Source organism: Eublepharis macularius, chromosome 7 (genome assembly GCF_028583425.1).
Source record: "Eublepharis macularius isolate TG4126 chromosome 7, MPM_Emac_v1.0, whole genome shotgun sequence".
Taxonomy (NCBI): domain Eukaryota; kingdom Metazoa; phylum Chordata; class Lepidosauria; order Squamata; family Eublepharidae; genus Eublepharis; species Eublepharis macularius.
Window position 1 is genome coordinate 87,540,626 of NC_072796.1, and position 20,265 is coordinate 87,560,890.

Sequence of the window (20,265 nt, forward strand, 5' to 3'; positions counted from 1 at the left end):
GACTGCTCCCACTTGGGGGGGCCATTTCATGGCCTCCCCAAGTAGGTGCTCTTTTCTCTACCACTGACAGCTGGGGAAGGCTTGTCTTGCCAGGGGTGGCATTTTGCATGCAAAATGCCCCCCAGCCCTCTGGGGCCCTTCTCCCACCCTTCCTCCCACCCCCCACCAAGGCTCAGACTGCTCCCACTTGGGGGGGCATTTCATGGCCTCCCCAAGTAGGTCCTCTCAGCCCCTAAAGTCCACCCCTTACAGCCCCACACAAACCCAATTCCCCCCCAGCTGCCACACACAGACCCAAATTCCCACATTAGCCCCTCACAGACCCAAATCCACCCCCACCTGCCCCACACCCATAACCCCAGGAACAGGCTGGCAAAGGCCAGCCCTCTCCCTTTGTTCCCTATGCTGGGAACTTCTAAACTCTCTTTCCCTGGGCAATTCTGCACAGCCCAGGGGTGCCACAATGGTGGGCACACTTCTGAGTGCCAGCTGGTCCCTGTGAAAGAGCACCTGAACCACAGACACCCTCCCTCAAATTCCCCCACCACCTACAGAGATGGCTGGCCAGCCAGCCCCATTGTTCCCTATGATGGGAACCAACTGCACAACAAAGAATAAAACAAGAACAACACAAAATAAAGTTTTAAATTTTTTTTTCTCCCTTCCAAAGTACAAGTAGGCAAAGCATTACGACACATTACACCAGCAGTCCCCCACACAGAAAAATAACACAACTCACTTAACATCAGAGAATCACAAAGCACGATTCCTGTCAAAAACACTTTATTTCTTGAACAGCTTTAGGTTACACAGCAGGGGGGAACACCAAAGGGCATGGCAGCACTATCTTACACAAAAAATAATACAACCCACTTCACCGTTTTTGACAGCAATTGTGTTTGTGCGATTCTCTGATGTGAAGTGAGTTGTGTTATTTTTGTGTAGTACACTGCTTTCCTGTTCTGTGGTGCCTTCCTACTGTGTAACCTAAAGCAGTTACAGAAATAAAGTGCTTTTGACAGCAATTTTTTGGGGTGATTCTTTAATGTGAAGTGAGTTGTGTTATTTTTGTGTAAGATACTGCTTCCATGCCCTTTGGTGTTCCCCCCTGCTGTGTAGCCTAAAGCTGTTCAAGAAATAAAGTGTTTTTGACAGGAATTGTGCTTTTGTGATTCTCTGATGTTAAGTGAGTTGTGTTATTTTTGTGTAAGATAGTGCTGCCATGCCCTTTGGTGTTCCCCCCTGCTGTGTAACCTAAAGCTGTTCAAGAAATAAAGTGTTTTTGACAGGAATCGTGCTTTGTGATTCTCTGATGTTAAGTGAGTTGTGTTATTTTTCTGTGTGGGGGACTGCTGGTGTAATGTGTCGTAATGCTTTGCCTACTTGTACTTTGGAAGGGAGAAAAAGAAATTTAAAACTTTATTTTGTGTTGTTCTTGTTTTATTCTTTGTTGTGCAGTTGGTTCCCATCATAGGGAACAATGGGGCTGGCTGGCCAGCCATCTCTGTAGGTGGTGGGGGAATTTGAGGGAGGGTGTCTGTGGTTCAGGTGCTCTTTCACAGGGACCAGCTGGCACTCAGAAGTGTGCCCACCATTGTGGCACCCCTGGGCTGTGCAGAATTGCCCAGGGAAAGAGAGTTTAGAAGTTCCCAGCATAGGGAACAAAGGGAGAGGGCTGGCCTTTGCCAGCCTGTTCCTGGGGTTATGGGTGTGGGGCAGGTGGGGGTGGATTTGGGTCTGTGAGGGGCTAATGTGGGAATTTGGGTCTGTGTGTGGCAGCTGGGGGGGATTGGGTTTGTGTGGGGCTGTAAGGGGTGGACTTTAGGGGCTGAGAGGACCTACTTGGGGAGGCCATGAAATGCCCCCCCCCAAGTGGGAGCAGTCTGAGCCTTGGTGGGGGGTGGGAGGAAGGGTGGGAGAAGGGCCCCAGAGGGCTGGGGGGCATTTTGCATGCAAAATGCCACCCCTGGCAAGACAAGCCTCCCCCAGCTGTCAGTGGTAGAGATGAGAGCAGAGCACCTACTTGGGGAGGCCATGAAATGGCCCCCCCAAGTGGGAGCAGGCTGAGCCTTGGTGGGGGGTGGGAGGAGGGGTGGGAGAAGGGCCCCAGAGGGTTGGGGGGCATTTTGCATGCAAAATGCCACCCCTGGCAACACAAGCCTCCCCCAGCTGTCAGTGGTAGAGATTAGAGCACCTACTTGGGGAGGCCATGAAATGCCCCCCCAAGTGGGAGCAGGCTGAGCCTTGGTGGGGGGTGGGAGGAGGGGTGGGAGAAGGGCCCCTGAGGGTGAGGGGGCATTTTGCATGCAAAATGCCACCCCTGGCAAAGGAAGCCTGCTTCTTCATTTTTTCCCCATCGGAAATAATGAAGAAGATGAGCAGCCGCATGCTAACAATATGCTGCTCCTTCGCTTTCTTATGGGAGGATGGGGGGACCTGCTTTGGGGGGCCATAACATGGCCCCCCAAAGTCCAATCTGTCTGAAAGTTGGGTGGTTGTCAGAGAAGGGTTAGAGGAAGGTCCCCACCAATTGTGGGCTTATTCGGTGGGAAAATGCCTCCTCCAGGCGTCCTGGAAGACGGAGGCATTTTCCCATAGAAAAAAGCCGAAAGAATGCCGAAATAATGCCGAAAGAATCCCGAAAGCCGAAAGCCGAAAGAGATTCTTGTTTCGGCTTTCGGCTTTAACGATAGAGAATCTTCTTTCGGCTTTCTACTTTCGGCTATAGCCGAAAATTTTTGGCTTGCACACCCCTAGTCGTGAATCAGCACTCTGCTGGTTTGAATCCTGCTACTGCCATGAGCTCAGTAGCTCACATGCTGTTTTGAATCCTGCTACTGCCATGAGCTCACTTTTCTCAGCCCGAGCTGTATTGTGAGGATAACAGTGCTCTGACTGGGGCACTAATCTGTCTAGAAGAGCGGGATATAAGTGCAGTTGTTTCTGTTGTTTTTGTTGTTATAATCAAGTTCTCCAAATACACAACTTGTTTGATAAGTATATAAATCACACACATTAATTGATGTGTTATCTATCAGTTCATATTTACTACAAAAATAGTTGGGGAAGAATAATAAAAAAAATCTCTTTATCTGGCGTTCGCATATAGTTGAATAAATAAATAAAAAATAATATACCTTTATACTGTAATAATCAGAGGTACACATTTGCTTGAGAGTAAGCACATTAAAGCAGTGGGGTTTACTTCTGAGTAAACAGGGATAGGATTGAGTTAGCAACCTTGAACAGTTAACGTTCACTTGCATATACAGCAGTATGTATCATAATCTGTCCTTTTCTCATGGGAAATCCTTCATGTAATATATTCTTTGGAGGATGTAATCTGAGACTTTGACAAGTGTGTGTCAGTCTCACCCTTTTAGAGTTGTTAAGTAGAATTCTATTAATTCTTCTTTGCCAAAGTTCTCCCTGGAATCCAGCAATCTGTTTCTATTTCTCTTTTCAGGAACTTTAGTCTGTTTTGAATCAATTTCTCTTTTGTGAAGAGGAAGATTCAATTAGAGATCAAAGCCATGTATATGATGATAAAGCTTTATCTGCCTCGATTGCCTTTGAAACACTGAAGAATGCTTAGCAATTTTTTTTGGCTGGGTTGGTTCCAAAATATGACAGTAACGAATTATATGATCCCCAGTGTGGACTCAGGACAGATTACAGCATTCTCTTCTCCTCTACTTAATCCTCACAACAGTCCTGTGAGGTAGGTTAGGCTGAAAGTGTGTTACTGGTCCATTGTTACCCAGCAAGTTTCCCCTGGCAGTGTGGGGATTCAAACCTGATTCTTACAGATCCTGATCTTGCACTCTAACTATTGCACAATGCTACCTGGGAAGAGTAAGGTAACATAGGGCAAGTTAGATTGCAATTCTGCCTCCCCCACAAAACCATGATCCATGTAATACCATTTAGTTGAACCAAAGGGCTGAAGTTACAAAAGGGTACATAGAACACCATCATGCAGTATAAACAGAAACTATACTAACACGTAGCAAAAACCCAAAAAAATCTCAAAGATAAATTAATGAGAAAAAGAATAAGAGGAACCAAATGCTATATCTAAAATCTAAAAAAGAAAATTTCAGAAAAAGAAATTCCACTCCCTGTAACAACTCTACATCCTTTATACTTTGCTATATATAACAATAACTAAGTTATTAAACTCAGCATTTTATAGCTAGTGTAATATAATAGTTAGGATGTTCAGCTGGGACTGAGGAGAACTGGTTCTCACACAGCCTTCCCTGTGCATCATTTTTCCAATTTAAATTCCTCCCCATAGAAGCTGTTTACGTCAGAGGGTAGTAATCTAACATTATTTACTGGAAGCCATATAACAGCTCAGGGGAAGAGGGTTCAGAAACAGCATAAGGGAAAAGGTTAAATTCCCATTCCACCGTGATCTGCTATTAACTTTACATAAAATCTGTGGGATATTCTGGTCACTGATTCTGGTCACAAACTTCTTGTACTAAAATACATTGACCGTTTACTTACAGTAAGGACAAATGTAAGATGCCTCAGTTTCAGAGATTTTTCATCAGTGTAGTTTATAGTAAAGCAACAACAACAATAAAACATAACCCTCAGTGTCTCTAACATTTTATATCAGTTTTCACACTTGCTCTTTAAAATCCTATCATTTCCCAGTTGGAACAAGGGAGAAACCATTCTAATTTCCTAATGATCTCTTTATTTTTTTATTTTTATAATTGTGAAAAAATATCTTTCTGCATCTACTCTGTTCATATCAATAATGATACTCTTTCATCATGGTCTGTAGCACAACCATTTCTTTAAACTTTCTGAAATTTCTTTGCTAAACTTATTCTTTCCCCTGCAGGCACCCTTGTGATTCTTATGTTTGCACTTGTAGCAAATCTGGCTGATACACCACCATGCATTTGGTGGAATTTGTGGGCTCAGCTACAGTTTAGAGATTCCCATGCATCTAATCAAGGGAAGTTTGTATTTTGTTTTTCAATGCAATCAACTAATGTATGAATCAGCTTCATTTTTTTCCATAGTCCCAAAGAGTGGGATAGCAAGCAACCCCCTCCCCAACCAGGGCCACCTGAAGAGAGGCAAAAATATACAGGAAGGGATAGAATACTGAGGCAGATAGAACTTCCTTCCTCTGTCTACTAAACACTGCCTGGGTTGATAAAATGTCTCTTAACAGGAGTCATGGAGAAAAGGCTGTTGTGTTATTGGTGGGACAGCCTTACTTTATGAAGCTGAGCCCACATACGTATCCTTAGCATTGCAGAATCATAAAGTAAGCCTGTAGTAAGAATCCTACAGTTGAAATGAGAGAGAACATAAGAAGAAAACTGTGGCTGCTAACACTATCTCCTGCTTTCCAGCATCTGTGCAGAGATGCACAGCCATATTGTTATGGGTTTCCAATTTCCAAAGCCATTTTCCTAAATCAAATATCATTAAAACTACCATAAGTCTCCAGTACTCTCCTCCAGTGTAACTAAACTAAACTAAGCGGTGCCTCCAAGGGACAGCATACAGATTCCTCCTTATCACAAAACTGTTTTCTAACAAATCAATGAACATCACTGTAATCTGAACTATTTATCAGTAGTCTAACAAAAGTCTGGTTGGTTACTAGCCTTAAAATAGTATTTTAAGGGGTTCCCAGTTGGACAGTTGTTGTAGCAGAACTCTCAGTTGTTACTATAGGAAACTGCTATATCTCATGGCTAGACCCATTACAAATTAATTCCTAGATGATTATTACAGCTGGACTGGGAAAGTGCAGAGTTCATTCTATTTGCTCTGTTCTCCTCTGGCTGTCACTGTAGGGTTTAAAGAAATCATGACTGATCAGGCTAGTTTTTATTACCCCCAAAGAAAGATTTTTATGGATGCATCTCACATACCTACATTTTGCAGCAAAAAAGTGTTTTCTTAAAAAATACCCCCCCCCATTACACACACACAAAAGCAATAATAATTGTGCATGGTGTGTGTATATCCTACTTCTATTTTGATCATAGACTCTGTGTCACATTACATGGCCCCATGAAGCTGCTTTATCAAGATCAGTATTGTCTACACTGACTACAGCAACTCTTCACAGTCTCAGGTAGAGGTCTTACCTATCACTTACTACTTGGGGGGGGGGAGGTTAGGGGAGGTGCCAAGGATTGAACCTGGGACCTTCTGAAAGCAAAATATGTTCCACCATTGAGCTACAGCCCCTCTTCTGTCAATTTAGGGGATTCTGCAATTTGGACTATAATTCCAATTTATTTGGCTAAAGTTTCTCAAGCTTTTGCAGAGAATTTTTGGTAGTAGCTACTGCATGAATGGGCATTTTGAGAGGGATAGAGTATGGAAGGACTGTACATCTCCCCTAGCAACTACCCTCTTTTGTTTGAGCAAAAAAAAATTCCTCCTTGATTTTAGGGAAGCTTTATATGAGAAAGTTAATCACAGATTTTATGCAAATTTAATTAGGCTTATTTTAGTACAGTGGCTAATTAGCAAAAAAAAAAAAGCTCCAGGGTGACATCAGTCTGTAAATACACCAGTAAAGGTTTGTGCAGAGAGAAAAAATGTGTGGAGAACAATGCAGCAGATAAGATCTAACTGGGACAAACCGTTGTTAAATAAATAATCACTGAGGAAGTTTCATTTATTCTGCTAACAGGCTGGAGAAATGTTAAGTTGGTTTAAGACATCCAAACTGTTTCAGATATGAAATAAAAGTGTTACGTTACTATTTAGCTTCAAGCAATCACGCTTCTTACTATTTTATTAATGGATGTCTCTAACCAGGTATATAACAGAATGAGATGACAAAGTTCTGAGATGGCTGAATGGACTGTTTCACTTCAGATTGCTGGTGAGGTTCACATCTTTAATGGCCCTGATATAAAAAGGTCCTTGCAAGTAGAAACCAGCAAGAGAGGGATTAGCTTGGGCCAAAATCTTTATCCTTTTAATTGCAAGTAGATTTTTTATATGAAAGAAGCACTCAATATTTGATACATGTCCCTGTAGGCTAAAGTAGTACAGTCCACTCAACCACCTCAGGATTCTATTATCTCATTCTGCTTCATGTGCAGATTGGGTATGTATATGGTGTTCAAACTTTTGGTTCTAGTGAATGTTGGACCATATTGTGCAAACGGACAGATCTTTCATCGAATGAATTGTACAGCTATATAATGGCTTGCCTTTCTGAATTTGCAAATTGGTATGATATGAGATTAACAAAACTGTCACATACACACACTCATTTCCCCCCTTGATCTGTTCTATGTTAGAGAATTTGGGAATGAATATGTTTTTACTGTAGTCTGTAGTTTTATAACAAACAGAATTAAGGTGTCTTAATCTGAACTGAATGTGAAATGAGTGTATTGAAATAGAATTGAATGAAGAATAGTAATAAAAAGGTTTCTCATGCAGAGGTTGGAAATACCACATACTTACAATATATGCTAGCAGATCTTTTAATGTAAATGGTCCTTCCCTAGTTAAGAATGCATGTCTATGTGTAAAGGCTGAACAGCTGAACAACCACTGAACAGCTGGTAAGTAACATTTCTCTAATCATAGTGATAAATGGTCCCAGGATTCCTCTTATATGACTAACACACACATACATATTTTTTTATTTACTCAGTTGTGGAATATTCCATTCATATGCACACTGGAGACAGAAAGAAAGCTGATGCCAGTGGAAATGTTTATCTTTGCATTCAAGGAGAGAAGGGTGACTCTGGGAAACGATGGCTTAACAACTCAAGAAGCCCAATCATGTTTGCTAGAGGGCAGGTAAAAAAAATACTGAAGACATCTAGCTCAGGAACTGAACACCATGTTTGGAATTAAGGCAATGGTTCCATCATTAATTAGTGAGTCTTTTTTCCAGGGCAACAATTGGTGAGTTGTGATCTCTCCACATCATAAGCAAGAAATCTCTTCTTTCCAAAAGCATAGCTTTGCTACTGTCCCACTTAAACAGTTGTTTTGTTATTTGCATGCTATATTGTTCTGGAATTGATGTGTAAAGAGCTTTGAGAGCCCATCTAGAGGAGAGTCAGGTTGGGGAGGGGCTGTGGCTCAGTGGTAGATCTTCTTTGCATGTGGATGGTCCCAGGTGCAATCCCTAGCATTTCTACTTAAACAAGAAACAAGTAGCACATGATATGAAAGACCTGACCAACAGTAAAGTTGGTTAGTCTTAAAGGTGCTACTGGACTCTTTTCTATTATGTTATCTAGCCATTATTAAGTACTTATCAATTCCACTTATTTTAGTGAGAAACATTTAAGCCCTTGTGTGATACTTCCATTTGAAATCATTGTGATTCTAAGCATCACTTTGGCTGAAGTGTTCCTTGTGTCCCATTCTTCTGCCCAGTGAATGGATAGTGAAATGTTAAAAACCTTTATGAAGGCCAGTGTACTTTTCTTGAGCCAGTTAAGGCTTGATCTCTAATATATGAAAAACAACCACCCAGGACCATCTACAGCTGATGCTGCTCAGTTGAAGGCTAAGATCCGACTTTCATATTTTGTCAGGTGCCTTGGATATCTGAGGCCGATTGTTTAGCCATTCCAGTTCTGCTATCTCTCAGTATCTTGATATGTGTTCACTATGTGCTTATTTGGAACAAAACTGATCAGAAACAAAAACTGTTCTGTGCAAATGGCAAAAGATTTTTTTCTAAGGCTGCAATCCTTTGAAATGATAAAAAGAAATAAAAAGAAAGCAGTTCTGTGAATATGTATTCCAAAAAAAAATTCTCATAGGAAAAAAAGGAGCAGCACAAAAGGTTTAAGTTATTCTATCATGCAAAAACCAATGTAATGGATACATTCAGTATTATGGAGAAGATTTGTAAATGAAACAGTGTCAGATAAGTAAATGATAGAAACAGTTTGCTCTCTTGGGTCAGAGCAATCTATCCCAGCATCCAAGATATGTCTGTGGCCAATTTGTGATGCTTCAGAAGAAAGGCAAGGTCACACCGTGTAATAACTATCATTCATCTGATTTCATTTATTTCTCTCTAGAAGTTCTATTACAAATGAGCAGCTTACTGGAACTTTAAGCCATTTCTGGAAATACTGCACTTCTAAATAATGTGATACTTTAATATCTGCAATAAAAGTCACTGACACTAGAAGCATCAGCTATACAGCACTTTTTACTCAGATCTTGCATGAAGTGATATATCTTTTCTTACAGAGCTAGGTTCATCCATGAAGAAACTAATTCACATTTTGCGTGTTTATAGTTCTAAGATATTCATGGCAGATGCATCTTGCAATATACAAACCAACAATATTGCCTTTTCTCAAATTATAGGTGGACATTTTCAAAATCCAAGCAGTATATCTTGGGAAGCTGAATCAAGTCCTTTTAGGGTTTAAGAGTCTGAAAAAAGGTAAAGTGAATATATCTGTGTTGCACATATTGCAGCACATACTGGAAATCCTTTATACTAGTTTTTAGTGACAAAAACACAAAGACTTGTATCAAAAAAAGTTATTTAGGCAGGTTAGAAAAGGAACTCTATGCTTTGACGTTTTCCCTAGAGCAGGTTTGACATTATTTCATTTACACTCTGCCTTTCTCCATAATGGGGACCCAAAGTGGCGTGCATTGTTCTCTCCACTATTTCATCCTCACAACAACCCTGTGAGGTAGGTTAGGCTAAGAGACTGGCTAAAGTTAGGCTGAGAGTCTGGCCCAAGGTTATCCAGCAAGCTTCCATGCCAGAGTGGGGAATCGAACCTGGGTTTCCCAAATCCTAGTTCTTAGAATTTGGGACATTCTAACCACTACCACACACTGGAATAGTGGCTTCCACGTTCTGTTGTTGGAAATGCTGCAGCAGATGAATCAAGGGAAGCTTCACTGTTATGCAGAGGCTCTAGTTGCACCTAAATAGTTTCTTTTGATTAAGATGGTTTGTTTCAGTATAAGCATTCTTTATAAAGTCTTCTTCATCAAATGCAAGAAGTGGGATGAGAAGATGTTTCTAAATGACATGAGAGGGACCTGACATGAGAGAGATGCAAAAATTGTAGACAATAGTACAGAATGTTTTTATAAGAACAGGTGATAGATTGAGGAAGCCAAATAATTGGTGGTCTCATCATTCTGGGCCAGGGTAGAAGACTGAAGTCCAGCTCTCTATTTCCTTCTTGTAAATGTCATTGATCTGTCTTTTATCTTTGTAAATGAGAACAGAGCTTTTCCTTCTCCTCTTCATTTTATTTAACATCTTCAGTGAGCAAAGTGTTTACAATTTTTATTATTTAGATTGATTATGAAGAACAGTTTTCTAAAAACAAATAGTCATACTCCTGTTTCTTTTTTGTTCTAGATGATTGGTTCCTAGAAAAGATTGTCATAAAAGATGGAAGCTATCCTTTTACCACATATACCTTTATTCAGAATGATTGGATCAATAAACATTCAAAGAAAGATTTTATAGAACTTGCCATTCCACTGCAAGGCAAGTACCTCTTTTATTTTTTATATTATTTGCACAACTCCATGTTATAGGTCTGGCACCATTAACCTTAAAGATACTTATGTAGAAGTAAATCCTTCAGAAACTATCAGTAATGGTAGAGTTCCAGGGCTATTTTTCTGATTTTTAAAAAAAATCTAGCACATGTAAAAGCAGTTTGGAAGTAGCAGAAGGTTGGTGTGAAAATTGAGCAATAGGTAAGCATTGAATAGCTCCTTTCTCCCTGTGCAAATCTTCCCCTTTAAATCATAACCCCAGAGCTGCATTCTGTTTTTAAACAATCAGGACAATGTGTTGTGTTACTCCTTGTATGCATAAGATGGTAGTCAGTAGAAGAGTCATTTGTATAATGGAGATAATCAGGACTGAATTTTCTACAGCAGGCAGATATTATTTGGAAGTTAATAATCTTGTTCTCATGCTTTCTTATATTCAGAGTAATTGAGTGACTGATTTTCTGATCCTGAGCTCCATTGTCAGAGCAACTTTGAACAGGCACAGATGGTACCTTACCTAATTGCCAGGATCCAACAACAATATTCTTAGAACTAGGATTTCAAGGACCAATTCAGGATACAGATTGTATATTCTGCAAATATTCTTCTACCATTGCATTGGACATGGCAGCAGCAAAATGTAGGGTGTTAATCTGATGCATAGCTGAGTAATAAATAATTTTAGGCATTTACATTAGTCTTTTCCTGAAATGTTTGTTTTAATGCAGAAACAATTACACCATCTTGTCTAGTGAAAGATTTTGATGCTAAAAGCCAAGGTCAATGGAGAATGTGGATGGACTGTACTCACATTCCACAAAAAGTGCCTGATATACATGTTTTTGTGTATGGAACTGATGGGAAATCCATTGCGCAGAAAGTCAAGAATTTAACAAATGAACCATTTTTGGTAAGTTTTAATTCATAATTAAAAAAATGTTGCCAATGGAATGGCAACATTCCTGACAATTCATTAAAATACTTTTTTTTTTGCAATCAAGTCATAGCTATGATAACTCCATATGGCTTTCAAGGCAAGAGATGTTCCCGTTTCTGCACAGCAAACCTGGACTTCCTTGGTGGTTTCCAAGTGTCAACCAAGGGCTGACCCTGCTTAGCTTCAGAGATTTGAAGTGATGGGGCTAGCCTGGCTATTCAGGTCAAGGCTATTAAAAGACTACAATTTGCATGTGGTAGCTAATTTATTAATTGCATTAATATTCTACATCAAAATAAATAAATTAGCTATCATGTGTAATTTCATACCCATCTAAACTGACATCTAAAACCTTCAGAATTTCATCTCTCTACTTATGTCATTCCTGATCCTGACAACCATAATGACCTTTTTGCTCATTTCTAATGACATAACAAGTGTTTAATGATAAAGATGAAGATACATATTCTGGGAATAAGAACTTTTTGATTTTAGTACATTTTGCCACAACCTTTCTCCAAAAAGCATGGATACATGTTTCTCCCCTCTTCCAGTTTATCTTTCCAACAACCCTGTGATGTAGGCTAGGTTGACAGAAAGTAACTGGCCCAAAGTCACCCACTGAGCTTCATGGCAGCATGGGGACTTGAACCTGGATTTTCCAGATCTTAGGCCATCACACAACACAGAGGACTTATACTGAGAAGGGGAATTCCTAAGCAGAATTTTGCAGAGAAGGTGACTGTCATAAACCCATTACTCCTATTTTTCACGGTTGTATTATTGAGCTTTACTTGTTCTATCACCCCTGGTTCATATTTAGCAACCTTTGTATGAAATATATGAAGCACCTCAGCATTTTAAAAATCCTATTTTAGCAATCTTATTTAGGGTTGTTTAAATTTCCAGCAAAGCTGAGGCACATTTTTTTTTTTTTAAAGGATGTATGATGTATATTGTTCAGCTAATATATTTTTTTCTTTAACAGTTGAGTGTTGGGGATGTTGGCTGCATAACAAAGATTTCCTTTATGCTATTGAACCCAAGTTTGAATAAAGGAATTAAACTTCTGAAGGTACATTGCATATTGTCCACATGAACTTATGTTACCTTATATATCATCATACTACAATTCTTGGTACTTCAGTAGATCTTAGAAAACTGCTTTCTATTTATATCATACTGTGCAAATTTGCAGTTTATTTATTAAAGCGTTTCGAGTCAGAGAACTGAAGGAAAGGTAACAAATAAACCCCTTCAACAAAACCTAAAATAAACCTATATTATAATACATTAACCCAATCACAACAATTTAAAATATTATTCTTACCAATTCTTACTAATTATTCTTACTAATCTCTGGCCATTAACCATTCTCTCTGTAAGAAAGACTGATAAATGAAGTGTGTAAATAAATAAATTGTCTGAAGACTCCATGCCTCCAGAAAATACTTAGGCTTGTCAGTTCTGGAAAAAAGCACATATGTGATCAGTGAATGAAAACATTAACTAGTTATGCTATGGGTGTATTGAAGAGGATGTTTCATGACTGAATTAACAGATCATGGTAGAAGTTAGGGAAAGAAATTATTTCTGTCTGGTTCAATACTAGAGTGAGATTAACTCTTAAAGGAGAAACCATGTGTCATCTCTGAAGAGTCAGAAGAAATCCCTAAGCTCTACCCAGGAGGATTCTTTATGGAGTGAACAAATAGAAGTGGAGAACTGGTAGCCTCCCAACTAAAAACCTCCAACTTCAGGACTTCCACAATCACCCTGGGACTGCAAGAGTGCAGAGAGTTCAAGAAAAAACCCACAGAATCACATCACAGGAGGAGAGATTTAAGCGTTTGGAGCTTAACCTCTTCAGACAGTCCTGGTAGTGGAGAGTGCTGTCAAATCATAGCTGACTTATGGTGACCCCTGGTGGGGTTTTCATTGTTATTGCCTGCCTCTGCAACCCTAGTCTTCATTGGAGGTCTCCCATTCAATTACTAACCAAGGCCAACCTGGCTTAGTTTCTGAGATATGAGGAGATTGGACTTGCCTGGGCTATCCAGGTTAGGTCAGACAGCCCTATGCAGAGTATAAGTAAGTACTAATATTGCAGGATTTGAATCAGATGAGAAACACAGAGATAGTAACCAACCAATATTTTCTTCTAATAGCTTCAGATATATTGCATAGAATGACAAATCAGGTAGAATCCTGACACACACCCCCCACCAATAACTGGAGAGTCTTGACTAGCAATAGTTATCATTATTTGCCACTAAGAATAAATGAAAATACTCATGAGCAGTTCCTGATTCACTTGCAAGATTCACAAAACCAAGAGGGTGGGGGTAATATTTTCAACCCAGCAAAAACCAAGTCAGTTGAAAAAAGAAAACTTGTGTGAGAGGTCTGTGCTCAAAAAGGCTAAAAAAATATATTAAATTAAAAAATGTTTAACTTTTTAATTTAATAACATTTAATAAAATAATATTAAATTAAATATAAATATTAAAAACCATGCAATAAAAATCCATCCATTCTGGATATGTATTTAAGTAATTCCTCCTGCTATATTTTTTTAAAAAATTTTTTACTTATACACCTAGGGATATCACACTTAAAAAGGAATCTTTCCCATGACCAGGTAGAGTAATTCAAAACGAAATACATTTTGGGCATGAGACCTTCCTCAGTGGTTAAAATTTGTACTCTACACACCACACAAATTATTTATTGAAATTACAACATGCCTGATCAAAACGTTAAACAACACCAACAGAATACAATAAAAATTATTCATCAAATGGGTAAATCCTGCTTTGTTGCTCTAATTCATTGGGACCATCAGAAGTCTATTTTTATAATAGTAATTGTTAGTGGTCCACATTTCTTTATAAGTCAGATCAAGAGATAAATGTTAGTCAAATTACGTGTACCACTTTCAGTAATCCAAATTAGACATGGGCATGAACAGAAAAAAAACGAACCACATGATTCATAGTTCGTCGCATTTCCACGAACCAGGAACCAAGAACTTCCATGAACTCTTCCCAGTTCACGAATCAGTTTGTGGAATTTCAAATGCCCAGCACCGGCTGCTGAAGCTGCCACAGGGGTGTCACTATTACACACCCCAAGCTGGCTTCATCCCATAGGCTGAAGCCGGTGCAGAGTGTATGAAGCTGACAGCCCCGTCAGCAGGAGAACGGGGCTGTCAGCTTCACTCACCCCACGCCAGCTTCAGCCCATTGGCTGAATCCAGTGCAGAGTGAGTGAAGCTGTCAGCCCCCATTCTCCTGCCGCCCAGGATGAAAGGAGGACAGGGGCTGTCAGTTTGACAGACTCTGCGCTGGGTTTAGCCCATGGGCTGAGGCCGGCATGGGGGCTGTCAAACTGACAGCCCCTGTTCTCCTGCCCATGTCACACTGACAGCCCATGCCCCTCAAGTGGCAGGAAAAAGGGGCTGTCAGTTTGACAGACCCTGCACTGGGTTCAGCCCATGGGCTGAAGCCGGTGTGGGGTGAGTGAAGCTGTCAGCCCCCATTCTCCTGCCACCCAGGGCAGAAGGAGAAAAGGGCAGAGAGCTTCACTCACCTCATGCCGGGTTTAGCCCATGGGCTAAGGCCAGTGCATGGTCTGTCAAACTGACAGCCCCCATTCTCCTGCCAATGTCACACTTGATAGCCCATGCCACTTGGGCAACAGGAGAAAGGGGCTGTCAGTTTGACAGACCCCGTGCCGAGTTCAACCCATGGGCTGAACCTGGCGCAGGATCTGTGAAACTGACAACCCCATTCTCCTGCCACCTGAGCAGCAAAATGGGGCTATTAATTTCACACACAATCAGCAGTGCCAGCCTGTCTGGTTTTACAAACCACTGACGACTCTCACGAACCAGGCCCCAAAAGTCGTGGAGTTTGTGGAAAACGTGGTCCCACAAACTGTGTTTTCCTGAACCACAAATCGGCCTGGTTCATGCTTTTTTTGCTTCGTATTGCGATTCATGCCCACCTCTGAATTCAAATGCATCCTTATACCTTATGGGCATTCAAAGACAGAGAATGGAAGTAGAGAATACAACTAAAAAAGTGCAAACAATGATGGACTTGCCTAGAGGGCAACATGAATGGTGGGATGTGCTGTTCCAGAAGTACTAATGAAAAAGAAATTTTTGAATATAAGCTCAAGATTGGTGATCGGTCAAACAGATATATTAGAAATGTGCATCATAGTGGCTTCAGTACAAATCTGCCCCATTGACTAAATATTGTCTTTTCATCTCAGTTTGGAAAGAAATAAGGTAGTGTAAAGACACATCTGCATTGCTAATATGTATGCTGGGTTTTCCCTCTTAGTAGCTGCATGTGAGGAGAATCTGCTCTCTAGAACTGTTAATCCAGAGCTCCACATAAGCCCTGAATATACAATGTAAAAATAGTCTTTTTCTGTGTAGAATGGGTAGGATTTTTTCTGCAGTGGTTCTTTTTTCATTATAGCACAATCTTTCCAAATAAACCAGATATTAAAGTAGTATTAAAAAGATGACAGAAAGATTATATTCTTTCTGGAACATAAGTAAAATCATGTTCTTATGGATTTGTCTTTATATAAAAGGGGGAAAATCTCTTCCTGTTTGTTCTTTTTAAATAATCATCAGGGAAGTAATTAATTGTTTCTCGAAGTGGAGGTAGCCATATGAATATATTTCAATAAATATACAGCTTATTCTGAAACTTCCCCCTCTACATTGATGATTTATCTGCAAAATTAGGTGTAAAAACTTTTTCTTTCTCAAGTGTCCCATTAAGGAAATTACTAACGATGTGTCAAGCACTGCAAATCCAGATCTTATTGGTTCAATGTGAAAAACTCATGTAGCACTAGTTTTCCTTAGGTGAACCAATGTCTGTCTTTCCTACATGTATGTTGTATATATGTTAACAGACTGCCAAAATTAGATTTATTTATTTTAATGTCAATGGCAAACTCAAAATTCTGCTTATTTTCTACCGGCTTCTTAAATGTGACTATGAATCCAAAATCTTTCTGTTGATCTTGATTCTAGTATTGTGGGAACTGGTTTCCTGTGGCATTGCCAGTAAGGGTTTAAATAAGAACCATATGAGTGGGACCAGTCTTGTGATTCCTCCTCTGTCTTCCAATTCCCCATCCTCCAGGAACTGTCCTAACCAATGAGCAACTATGGCAGCTGCCATGGGACCCATGCTGATGGTGGCCCTGACCATCCCTAGCCCCACACCACTTCTGACCAAGGGGAGGGAAAAGAGAAGTCTTCCACTGCTAGTTGTACCAACTCTTTTTGGGGTTTGAGCATTTAGCTCGTTGGTGACTGCTACTGCTGCTTGCACCCATCTGGTCCAGGGTTTGGGCAGTTGGCTTCCAGTGCTAGCAGTGGCTGCTGCCCCTTGCTTGAGCCTGGGGTAGCCCCAGTGGGGGTGGGGATGGTTATCCTGATGTAAGGAGTGGCAGGGGATGGCCTGGCAGAGAGGTGCCAGGGATGGTGACAGTGATTATGAGACTTCATCCTGCACTTTCCAAAAGCCCCAGAATCACCAAGTCCACTGCTATCATCCTCTTGCAGTCAGCATGCATGCCTTGCCATGTACTATTTAAAGAGAAGGTATGCTGACTCCTACCTTAGTGGCTAAAGCTGTACTAGAGAGGAAGAGGACTACGGCACCACCACATCACCGCAGCCTGGTGCTCCTGTTGACCTCCTTCAGAGCAGAGGCAAGGGAGGGAAAGGGGCTGGCATAGGTCCCAAGGCTTTGACAAGAGCTTAGAGGAGTTTTTATCTCAAAGTCCAACACTTTGCGTTGGCCTTTTGTTGCTTTCTTTTTATCCATTCTCCCAGAGATCACTGTGCAACAACAGGAAAGAATACAATGTACAACAAACCATCATGTCATGCAGCCTTCAGATTTTCCATAAATCATTGTGTATAGCCAGTTGTAGTTTTTCCAGAGAGAGCGAACACCTTGTATACTACACGTGATATGGAGTACACCCAGGGAAGCTGGAGTCATTGGCCAGTCTTTATAATAATAATCTTTGCGTATTATTCTCCATCCCCAGTCTGAAATATGAGGAAAAAAACACTACTGAGGAAAGGGAGAAGTGGAGATTCATAATGAATTGGCCAGACACTCTTTCTTTTCTTTCCTGCTTTTATGACTATAATCTCCTCCAGCTTCCTCTGCCCATCTGGCAGGGGAGTCTTCCGACTGATGATCCCGGCTGTTCTCACATGATGAAATAACATGTAGCCTGGCTTTTGAGATTCTATTTATGACACCAAATACGGCTGGTAGAAATTCTTGGGTTTAACCAGTAAAATATCATGGCAGTGCAGCATCTTTCAAAGCAAAAAGAAAAGAAAACAACAACAACATATGGCTCTTTCCTTCCTTGTGCAGCTTCGTATGAAAGACTTGGACACTAAAGAAGAGCTGGGCTTTCACCCTGTAAACCGATGGCTCTTTGAAGAAGATGGGTCAGAGACTGTGACAGAGCTAGCAGCAGTCAGACCAGATGAAGCACCTCTTAAGGGTATGCTGCCAGACCACAAAAAAGTGAAATGTTCTCTTCTATGCTCTGTTAGGAATTACCACAGACAACAGGAAGGAATATGCATTATTCTAGAGGAATCATCCATGATTGTTTTTGACATGTCAGGTTTAAAAAACTTATGTGAGATACTAGACTTTCAGCTGGGGCTTAAATTATAATTAACAGGATTTTATTTTAGACATGTTATACATATTAGGGATACTATATATATATATATATATATATATATATATATATATATATATATATATATATATATATATATATATATAAATTAATAAATTGGATCAATTCAATTTTAATTTCAATTATATTCAGAGGTAAACACAGTTTTGGCTGTGAATCTCTCCCCCTTCATCTGAGATAAAATATCCAGGAATTATACTTTTTACTGAAGGTATCCTTACTGCCAAATTTCAGCAAGATAGAAGGCTTACCCATTTTCTAGGCAGTTAAAATTAAAAGCAGCCTGTTATAATCTTCACTTTCTTTAGGGTGGATTTTGCTTTAAATCTCCCCCTTACACCCTCTGGGTAGTTTGCTGCCACCAGGAATATTAAATTCCAATATTTTTATTTAAGTTTTCCCTTTTGTAACGTGTTTGAGCGTCAGGCTCCTTCGTGGTTCTATGTGGCCCTGAGGATAGGAATGGGAGATAACTCTGGGATATAACAAAACAAAGTTAATTTTTTTAAGAAGCGTATTGGTTACATAAAAGTCGTTCTTAGTTCTTCTAGTTGCTTCATCCAAACTCATTCACACAGATCTCTTGTAAGGCTTCACACACAGTTAGCCTCTTTCTCTAGGCTCGATATTTCTCTCACAGAGAACTCCTCAGGCAGCACACAGCTAGCCTGCTTTCTTCTCTCTCTCAATTCTTTCTCTCTCAGGCGCACACACAGTTTGCCTGCTTCAAATAGCGTGAATATATAGTCTCACAGACACACTCAGTTCAGGCTTCCACTCAGGTTGCCTTTCCCTCACAAATACATGAACACACTCAGGCTGCACACAGCTCGCCTCTCTTGCCCTAACTGAAGCAACGGCTCCCAGACTCACCTGGGGGACTGGATTGCGGGCGTTGCGGGGGAGGCTAGTGGGGAGAGGGCATGGTGGTCGCCATGTTGTGGAAGGGCGGGGAAAGACCAGGGGCCAGGGGTCATGCCCAGGTTCATCCGGTGCAGCCCCAGGCCTGGGAAGCTGGCCCCCGCCCTTCAGCACTTGGCCCATGGCGGCATCCCGCCCAACCCTCCCTTTCGTCACAACTTTGAAGTGAGTAGGCTGCATATTGGGCATTGGGCACCGATCCGTTTGGGGGGAAACAGGGCCCTCAGGCTCAGTTTCCCTATTATGGGGATCCCCATAAGGGGTCTGGGGAGTGAGGAATGGCCGGTGCATGCCCAGTCGGGGGCTGTCAGTCCACCTCACTCCCAGGTGGCAGGGGATGGTTCACAGAGGGGTGTACACCCACGTGGCATCCCACTGACTGTCATCCCATGGTTCCCCCCCTCAGCACGGGTCTGAGGGGGCGTGTGGGTCATCGGCTTGGCAGACGGGTCAGCCGATGCTCGGTTCTGTGCCCTATGCGCGCCTTTGCTCCGTGAGCTGTAATCTCAATAAAGTTGTGGCCTCTTTACCTCCAGAACTGTGTCTGTGTGTTTTGTCGCCGTGCCTCCTCTCCACTCTCCTCCCCCACTCAGCACTCGCCTGCAATCTTTTTCTCTCCCTCAGTAACTGAAAACTGCCTTCACTTCGCCCACTCTCTGTCATCAACCAATCATATCACTCACTCATCTCTCTCTTTCACCCCCACTCTTCACCTATCTCACCAAACATTTCAAGATGCATGCACCCATTTCTTGAAGTCATTACACAGCCTTTGACAGTCTAAGAAAGCAGGTAGTGGCCGTTAATAGTTATGTGAGTCTACCATTCATGAGTACGAAAAATCAAGGGACAGAGACCTATTTTTACAAGAATACTGAGCATGTGGTTGAAGGAAATTTACTTACATCCTCTCCTAGCTTTACATCATTGCACTGCAGTACTTGAAGCATTTTCCTTTCAGATCAGCTCCAGTACAAGAAGTGAGACTGGCTAGGAGAAAAGCCATGTTTGAGTCATTAAAGTGCACTGAAGAGGGAGAAGGGTGTATATCTGTGTGCTCTGTTTAAATACAGAGCCTACTAGCCCTGCTTTCTTTCTATCTGAGA

General features: G+C 41.0%; 1 protein-coding gene across 1 annotated transcript in view; it reads left to right on the forward strand.

The window, feature by feature from the left end:
- Window positions 1–20,265, forward strand: part of RP1 (RP1 axonemal microtubule associated) — a 302,837-nt gene that overhangs the window by 233,550 nt on the left and 49,022 nt on the right. The window contains exons 38-43 of the mRNA XM_054985404.1: window positions 7,667–7,818; window positions 9,358–9,436; window positions 10,382–10,513; window positions 11,256–11,437; window positions 12,453–12,539; window positions 17,899–18,031. Coding sequence (XP_054841379.1) covers window positions 7,667–7,818; window positions 9,358–9,436; window positions 10,382–10,513; window positions 11,256–11,437; window positions 12,453–12,539; window positions 17,899–18,031 — 765 coding nt within the window. The remainder of the gene's footprint in view (window positions 1–7,666; window positions 7,819–9,357; window positions 9,437–10,381; window positions 10,514–11,255; window positions 11,438–12,452; window positions 12,540–17,898; window positions 18,032–20,265) is intronic.